The sequence below is a fragment of the Glycine soja genome, unplaced genomic scaffold, assembly GCF_004193775.1.
Source record: "Glycine soja cultivar W05 unplaced genomic scaffold, ASM419377v2 tig00106191_1_pilon, whole genome shotgun sequence".
Lineage (NCBI taxonomy): Eukaryota > Viridiplantae > Streptophyta > Magnoliopsida > Fabales > Fabaceae > Glycine > Glycine soja.
Window position 1 is genome coordinate 5478 of NW_021144639.1, and position 9571 is coordinate 15048.

The following is a 9571-nucleotide window of genomic DNA, read 5'->3' on the forward strand; positions in this document are numbered from 1 at the left end:
AAGATTTAAGATTCGTACTAATCCATCGGCGTTTACTCGTAATGTTATTGAAATGACTAAAGCACCATTTTTTGATATAAAGAACCCTATTATTAATTTAACCGAAAAGGCAAACAATTATATGATGTCGATTGGCTTTCGCTTTATGCCAGGACAAGGGGAATTCTTAATAAAAGATCTCCGAGCTCCTGATACCTTAGTGGGTTTGAGAAAGTTAAAAGATAGCCTAGGCTTATCGTTAACAAAAGGTAGTCTTAACAGCAATCCATTACTTAAGTTAAAGGGTATTTCTGACTCTGTTTCTAATAGTATGGAGTCGCTGGCATCTCGTGTCTTGGTTGAAGTAATTACATTTAATGAGGGGTATTATGGTCGATTCTTAATCCTGGTCCAAATGGGTATTGGTTGTACTGTATGGTATGGCTTCGTACCTGGCGATGGTATCAATATGCCAATTGAAGGATTAAATACCCTATTTAGTCCTATTGAGAATTATGATACTATCTTTACTAATCCTGATGCTCATGTTATACCGGGCTTTAATAAAATGACTTTAATTGAGGGCGTAAATAATCCAGCAGCACCGCTGTCACAGGCATTTGCTCAAGATAGGCCCTTCATGGATATGGATATTGAAATACCGGATTCTAATAAATCTATTATTATCGGTGTTAGCTTAGGACTAGCAGTTGCCATCTTATTTACATTTGGGATTAACCCATGCTGCGGAGAAGTTATAGTATGAAGATAAATATTATGATGAACAACCAATTGTTATATATTTCTTATTCTTTGTATCGGAACAACTCGAGGAATGCTATGCTTTTAAATGTGCCTATTTCCTATCATCCTCTTATCTATTTATTTAGGAGAAAGTATTCTACAGACAATAATTTACAATTACAGCTATCTAAGGATATACGTTATGTACATGATTACCTTAAAGCAGAGAATCTAATACCTAGTATTACACCTTTCCAATTGTCTATCATTCTACAAAAAATTGAAAACAGTTCTTACAAGGTTGGCCCGCTAGAGTACTTTACTTGTTTAGATGAAGATATGAATAAGCTTTTAAAAGATATATTACCTGATTATCCGGATATTCATATACATGTAAATAAAAGAAATCCAGAACGTATATTTATAATAAAGGCGTCCAATATTATGGATCAAATAGTATTAATGGGCCTGTCTGCTACCTTGCATTGTCTTATTTATGGTTCCTTGCCCCAAAATGGAATTCGACTAATGGATAGATTTCCTGCTTTTCTCCAGAGTCTTGAAGATATGAATAATGTTGATATGATGTATAAGGTTGATATGTCCGCATCAACATCAGTGATTACTAAAGCACTGGTTTTAAAAGCCGTTAAGCCTTTTGTTGGCGATAATGATTATGTATTTAGACTAGTAAGTTCTTTACTTGAGCTACCTATCTATACAAAGGATGGGGATAAAGTTTTAGTAGGGTCTGATGATATTCCTCCTCCTCTTGGAGAGGTTTCCAGATTGCTATTCAACTTTGTATTAATGGACTTATTTGATCGGGAGTTTGTCAAATGTTTTCCAGAAATAAGATTTAGACGATTTTCCCATGAGGTCTTCGTAGCAACTGCTGATATTTATGATGTCTTTTTCTCTGAAAAGAGTTGTTATGCTTTATTGGGGAAGATAGGTTTGAGAGGCGAAATCTATTCTATTTCGCGAGGGGGAGGGTACCTTACCTGTAGGTGTAACATTGAAAAGATATTATTTATTAATAATAGCAGTAAGGTCGTAATCAGTGACCCTTTCCCCATCTGGTATTAAAGCACATATGTACTTGGTGATTTCGTATGTCAAAATAGTCAGCATACGACCCTTATTGATAGGCTCTTCCCTCTGTTGTCACAAATCATTTGACTCAGCCGGGGGAGTGAACGAGATTCTGCTTCAAGTTACTAGAGTCAATTATCATAAACCAGCTCTTACAAAGCTTATGACTGCAAGAAAATCAATTGAGACCTTCACAAAGATGTTGGGAAATTCCCTAACAAAAGACCTTATTGAATTGATGCATTCAAACGCTAAAGAATGAAAGCAAGCAAGAGATAAAGATCTAGTTAGACTTGCCAGGTAAAACCTAAAAATTGCTGGAGAATCCTTGCTAATCCTCAATCCTCATCCAATCCAACTCAAGCACCAGCAAAGGGAAGAACTTCTAACTCGCTGGCAGGAAGAAGAGATTGCAACTTGAATTGCAACTCCCACTGGGTGCACCGCCACTAAGACTAGCTCCCCTAGAAGAAGATATCTATCTATTATCATTAGCCAGCCTTGAAGCAGGAAGTGTTTTACCTTTTCGCAAGCACTAAGTAAGCAAGCTACCTTAATGAAGTTCAGAAATTCCTTCTTTTTCCTTCTGTACTTTACTAAAAGTCTGGTTATATGATTGAGTACGAGATGTTCGAATAGTTCCGATTCAAAAGAAAGCAGTAATCAATGAATTCTGCACTTCCCGCCATAGGGAGAGGATTGGAACGGCTCAATCCGTTGCTTGTTCGCGCAGTAGTTTGATTGCTGGGGGTATGAATTCTTTCGAGTAGTCTAGTGACAGCAACAAATCATACTATAGGTATTCATCATACTCACGCAACAAAGTTCTGTTAGGTTCTTAGTAGCAGTCGGCGACCTTTTTCTATTTCCTCCTCACTCCTGGGCCTTTATCTAATGTTGTATATATATCTTTTATCCACAACCATTATCAGGGGGGCTTTTTATCCCGCGGCATCGTATCTGGATCCAATAGATCTCCATTGATATTATCTTCAGCCCTTTTAGCATTATTTTGCTCTAATGTATTATTATCTTCGGTATTATTTCCTTCTTCTACTCTCCGCTGGGCTATTATACCTCTTTCCTGTTCCAGCTTCTGTAATTTCTGAGAAAGAGCCGAATTCTCTTTTTCTAAAATAGCTGTTTTCCTTTTAAAACTTTCTAATAGTTTTGTTCCAATGTAATTTAGAGATGACAAGTCATTGATATCAAGTGGATCTGTACTTACATATTTACCTTTTTCATTAAAGAAAGGTATTCTCTTGGAGTTACTGAGAGTTCTAAGAGTGGTTGTACTCTCTTTCTTTTTAACCGAGAGTTCTTTCCAATCGGGTCGAAATTGATAAGTTACCTTCTTTATCAGACTTTGGGAAGGGTCGGCGTACTGTTCTTTATACCATTCTGGAGTTATAACATTTCTACCCGGTCCCTTGTACTTATAGACCTTCTTATTGCCATCTGACTCTTCTGTGGTATAGCTATAGCATTTAGAGGAAACATCTTCCTCCGGAAGTGGATTACCAAGGACAATAGAGTCGGTGTCTGTATATAAGCAGTCTTCTCTTGAAATATACTTGTACATATAGATCCTTGAGCCGGCAGTGATCGCTGCGGCTAGTTGTACCGCGGAGTTCTTCGGGGGTCCCAATAAGAAGGCCCCTTACCCGGATTGGTTAGATAAGATACCATGTATAGATCCTCTCTAAGAAAGACATCGTCTATAAACTCAGGGCGTCTAAATATACGGTCACGTTTAGATTTATTGCACATCTCGGTTTTTGTGCTTTGAGGATTGATGCCAAATCTACCATATAATGAGTTCATTAGTAATTTATATACAAAAGATAGGGCGTTATTTCCTTTCTTTTTAGCATTGGATCTGCTTTCAAAGAGAGAATTAATGTAGTCCTTGAATGGACTTTCCATCTCCTCGAAGAGGTATCCACAAATTGGTATTATAGTGTAGCCTATGTCTCTAGCATACTTGAGCTCCTCACTATAGTAAACCCCAACAAAGGTGCCTGTAGGAAAGATAAGAGTGCCATCCTTATTATCCCCATAGGGAAGAAATGGTTTATTTATACTTTTTGGGCATTCTACATATGCTTCAATGAACCCAAACATGTTATCTAATGTCATATATTCTAAATCAGAATGCCAGACTGGTGTACCCCCAGGCATTGAGAATTCCTTCATAACAAAAGGATAGAGAGAGTTAACGTCATAATAGTATAAATTAGTACCGTATGGTAAGTATGCGTCGGTATGCCCACCGTAATATCCACGCCGAATAAATGTATCCTCATTCTGATTAGGGATGTGGATACGGTGCTTATTGTAATCGTAATATTTTTCACGAAATAGACTTAGAGCCAGTGAGGCTATTGTAAGCTTATTTACTATGTCTGCCTGGTAAGCCTTATAATATATGTCCTGGAAGGACTGCATAATTCCCCCTAGCAGAAGAATATCCTGCTCCATATACTCTAACAAACTCTCTTTCATAATACTAAGACTTTCAAGTCTTACATCCTCATAGGAAATAGATCCTTTAGAACCCAACTCAGGGCATAGATTCTTAGCAAGGTCATCTAGTTTGCCGGGGAGTAGATGTAAGGAGTCTCGGAACGTAAATAATAGCCTTTTTTTAGAATAGACAGCTACCTCGTAGAGTCTATTGTCTCTCATAAGGGGGGTGACCGTGTAATTAGGATGATATAATGCAAGGTGCTTAAGTAGAAAAATGCCATCGAATCGACCTAAATTATGAAAGTAGATTGTTTTAGCAGACCTATTTTGTCGAGTAATAGCCGCGACCCTAAAGATAAATGATTTGAGCATTTGGCAGCTCCTTTCTTCAAAGGTTGGGAAGATTCTTGAAGAGTAATCTTCGCTGAAGTAAGTATCGATCCTTTCACGCCTACTAACGGGAATCCCCGGATTAACAACCATGACACCGACCGCATAGGGTACATGTTGACTATTTTTGTTAATTATGGTCTCAGTATCGGCCACCAAGAACGGCCTCAGGGATATATTGCCCGATTTCCTTGGAACGGTTATATTCTTAGGGTACTTTCGAGAAGTAGAACTAAGACTTTTAACAGGTAAATTACTGATATCGATTTCTCCAGAAGATGGCTTAATGCATTCAGAGAGAGCCTCCTCTAGCAACTCCTCTTTTAAAGGTTGAAGAGGGCCGGGGATATTTTCTTCAAAATGTGCTCGAATAGCTATTCTAACAACCCCAAAACCGTCATAAATCTCTATTAATTTAAATATACTACTAAACACACTAGCATATATCTCTGACTTAGAAATAGGACTACCATCATCAAACGTTAAGGGAATAGACTGTTTATTTAGTGGTTTAGCAATATCACCTACTTCTCTATTTTTAAAATAGAATATGATATTAGCTTTCGCGTACCCTAATAAGACAGGATAAACATAGCTTACTAAGAGAGACATCACACTATGGCTGAGGAGGGCTGTATCCTGGACCGATACAGGTTCTCTATACTCCAAAGACGGAATTAGTAACTTAGGGTGCGGGAATATTAATGTCTTACTAGAATTGGACTGAATCCGGTTCAATAAGATACATGTTGAAGTTGATCTAGTACGACTGTATGTCGTGTACGGAACATTATGCCTTACCCCATGGGTTTTAAATAACATTTTAATAATGTATACAATTTTCCCCAATCAGGGCATCTCTAAACCTATTCCATTTAAACAAATGATCATCAAATTTCTTATTAGATCCGCAGACCGCATTACAATAGAGTTGATATCTTTGTTTCAACTTATTGTTTATTTTTTTTAAACCAGCTGCATTCGTGACATCTTCTGGAGAAATGAGTCCAATTTTTAAGAACTCATCTAAAATAGGCTCTGGTATGATCCTTTCATCAAAAGACTTCAAATTGTAGCCTTTTACATTATTATAGAGGCCCTTCGCTATAGCCGGCTCCATAATATTTTTATAAATAAAGCGGTTAATGATTTTAAGAGGGGGCCCCATTTCCTTTATGACATGTAGATAGATTTTAGATATATATTTACAATAATGTATATTTGTTATGAAGTTGTCGTGCACTGTGTACAGAGGTATATTATATGAGTTCGCATAGAAGGCAATAGACATAGCAATTTGCGCGTCCTTTTGATGAATGAAGTTAACGAATGTGGATACCCCACTTTTCCTCTTATCCCGCTCTTTTGAGGGAAACGAGAGTGTGACATTATGGGCCTTTTTCAAGTAAGAGTTGAAGACTCTAACTGAGTGTTTTTCCATCTTTTTATAATCCTGGGATGTGCTAAAATATTCTGTGCTGTACAAGACTGGTCGATCTAGGTAAGAGCATACCCGACCTACCAGGCTGATCAGCTGGATAAACGAATACATAAAACTGTATTTTTCTTGCCAAAATTTGAAGCATAGAACCGACAGTATAGTACATTCTTTTGGCAAGAGATCTTGGCAAAGACTCACTATAAGATCCTTAGTTGTGCTATTAGCTGTTTTACCATATATAATTGGCATATATATTTGCTTAACTATACTCCTAGTTAGGACCCTATCCAAAATTGCGCATAGCTCAGGATTCTCCTCACTAAGAGAGTCTTTGATGAATGAAATTAATTCAATTCTCATGTGAGAATAGATGTCAAATATCTCACCGCTGCCGGTATCAAAAAGATTTGTTAGTTTCGCAAAATTCTTATCCAGGAGGAAATAAGCCATCAGTTGATATGCGCTAGCGCTAGCATCCTGAGTTACAGGAACACAATTATACAGATCAACGAAAGACATTAAATCCGATGATGATAATAGGTAAATATTAGATAAATATTGGAATGGCCGTTTAGCCATCCGTGATTCTATCACTAATGTCTTTAAATACGTTTTAAAGTTCTCTTTACACTCTAGATTAGGTAATGGTAATAATTTATTATTTATATCATTTAGAGCATCCTCCTCATATTTATATGATTGATAGAGGAATGCAGTTGCGGTTAGATACATATTTAGATAATTATTAATTTCAGGGGAAGAATATTCTATATTATCTTTACAATCTATTAATAGTAGACTTCGGGCTAAATCCCGCTCGTGGAAGTGAAAGATGCCGCTGCGATAGATTCGACCTCTGAAGTCAATAAATGCTGGAAAATATAAAGAATATCCAGAGTAGGCCTTTGCCAGATCTAAAATCGTACACTCATAACGTGCCCGCTGCATATTCTTTATTAATAGAGCGTACACATCACTAAATTTGCATATTGTTTGAATATCCTTATTCTTTTCAAAATGACTTCTAAGTTTCCTGGAGGCATGGGCTAGTATTACCTTTGAAAGAAATTCGGGCATCAAGTAGCCACATTCTTCTAATAATTCCCTATTTTCTAATATAAAATTAAGGAAATTACTATTTATTTTAAAGGATTGACGCTGTAAGCTACTGATGCTAGTACAAAACTTATTTTGCTTATTATGACTTTCTTGATACTTATTTTCACCGAAATAGATGAAGAAATTCTTCGCATCGGGAGAACTCATACTCCGTTGAGTGCTGTAGATTTGGCCCGTAGGGTTGCTTAAATAACCACCATATATATCAGATATATGTAACAACTTACGTTTCTGTTCAGGTTTGTGGGGCTCCCAATCTTTAGGTGGAAATACCATAGGTAGGTTTAACTTTATAGGAAGTAATGCGGGGTTAAACAAGCATTCGGCATATACTAAAGAGCTCCTATAGTAATTATGGCCCTTTTTGACAACATTTTTGACAACAGTCTTTGGACCACTATCATCAGAGAAATTTAATAAATCAACATTATATGTTACTAAGCGCAATAGACCACGACTCACTAAAAATTCAACTAATGCTGTACCAAAGGGATAAGCTCTAGTTTTAGATGCTTTAGTACCTTTATCAACAGCATCCATACTTAGATTACATACCCTACTATTATAATACAATGTTGACGATGAGGCATAATCCCTTACATTGCGTTCTATACGATCAACCAAACTAGCAAGACTGACAATATTTTCCAGATTAAACAGATGGCCTAGGGTGTGAACCAGTAGGCACTCAATGGAGTGCTCGCCTAACTCTACCAACAACGACTTATCACTTTCAGATAGTACACATCTTAGATTTTTATTCTCCTCATCGGATAGCTCTGAGCCGCTGGTTTCTAGACTATCACCACTTCGACTTTCTGCATAAATGGTCATTCTGCCGGGATATTCTTTATCCATAAGATACTTTCCACGAAGGAATTCCTTAGCACTTGGCAAGTTGTTTTTAGTTAACATTACCATAATGTTAGGACTAGTTTTATAAATACTATCTTCAGAGAAGTTCAAAGTCAGATCCTCAATTTCTCTCTGAAGCGATTCTAATGTTTGTGCATCATTATTTTCATATCTATAACAGTCCAGAAGAGAAAAGACGCTATTTTTATATGTCTTAACAAACTCTGATTTAGGGACTTTTATTTTTCGTGTTTCAGGATCAACGCATTCATCCGGACTGTGGACCACATCATTATTATCATACATTAGTGTTTCTTCGTAAATATCCTTTAAAGCACCTTCCCAGAAACTTTCTATTTTAGCACGATTCTCGCTTTTATTTTCCGGCATATCCAATGTATTTGCAAAGTGAGAAATCCAGTTAGAAGTAGATTGAAATCGAACCGGAAGTAAAAATAATTTATGCTTCTCCAGCATACATTTAAATTGACGAGTCGTCAACATTGTTTTGTTTGTTGTTTGTTTCGGGTAATAATACAGGTCTTTTGCCGCCATCTTTGGCGTGTGTCGCACCTTGACTAGTTATTCCCCTCAGTTGGCGCATGTCTGTTCTGTTTGTAACCCGTACCATTACTGCACTTCTTGTCACACTTCTGTCTTTCATAAATAAGACACTCATGACATCGGTACGAGCCAGACAGCATTGAGTGCTAAAAGACTCCCAACTGAAAGGTCTAGTATCCCTAGAGTAGGGTCGCGTCCCACATATTATTCCCTAAAGGTAGGTTGGTAGTTGGTATGTCTTTTTTCAACCATTTCCCCAGCTTGAATCTCGTTCAATCCATAAACACGTGCAATCCCATCTCCAACGGAGACCACTCGACCGATCTCATCCACTTGAAAATTATTTGTTTTGAGTTCTTGAAAATTACGTTTATTTTATTTTTAGTCCTTAAAACACTTTAGATAACACTTTTGATATTGAAAAAGTGTTATCTAAAACCCTATAAAGGCCAAAAGCAAAATAAACATGATTTGCAATGATTAAAAATTAAAATAATAATAATAATTTTATAAGACAAAAAATTAAATTGTAACCACTAAAAGATATTTAAGCCTAAATAAAACAATTTTGAAATGAATGACTCATATGCCCTGTTCTCGTATTAATTACTTTTGCAAATTGTACTGTAACCACTAAAAGATACTTAAGATTATTATAGTGCTTGTGCATCAATCTTCTAATCTTCTGGTTGCATTATTTTGATGATGACTTGATGTCTTTTACAATTTTTGTGCTTTTGAATTTCTTGTAAATGTTTTTTATAAGTTAGAAATTATGTGCAATAAGACAAGTTTTTTTCTTCTAAAAAAACTGAAAGGGGAAGAAAATTCTATAAAAGAAAAGTAGTTATGTATATGTGATTGGTTTGGTAAAATTCTTATCCCTTGCATTAATATGGTGGATGATATCTAAAT

General features: G+C 36.4%; 1 protein-coding gene and 1 pseudogene across 1 annotated transcript; both read right to left on the reverse strand.

Annotated features, from left to right (window-relative positions):
- Nucleotides 1–2746: 2746 nt before the first annotated feature.
- Nucleotides 2747–5289, reverse strand: LOC114404750 (annotated as a pseudogene).
- A 142-nt stretch (nucleotides 5290–5431) lies between these two features.
- Nucleotides 5432–8835, reverse strand: LOC114404749 (probable DNA-directed RNA polymerase). Its single transcript, XM_028367573.1, has one exon. The coding sequence runs from the start codon at nucleotides 8645–8647 to the stop codon at nucleotides 5501–5503; it is 3147 nt and encodes a 1048-aa protein (XP_028223374.1). The 5' UTR covers nucleotides 8648–8835; the 3' UTR covers nucleotides 5432–5500.
- Nucleotides 8836–9571: the final 736 nt, after the last annotated feature.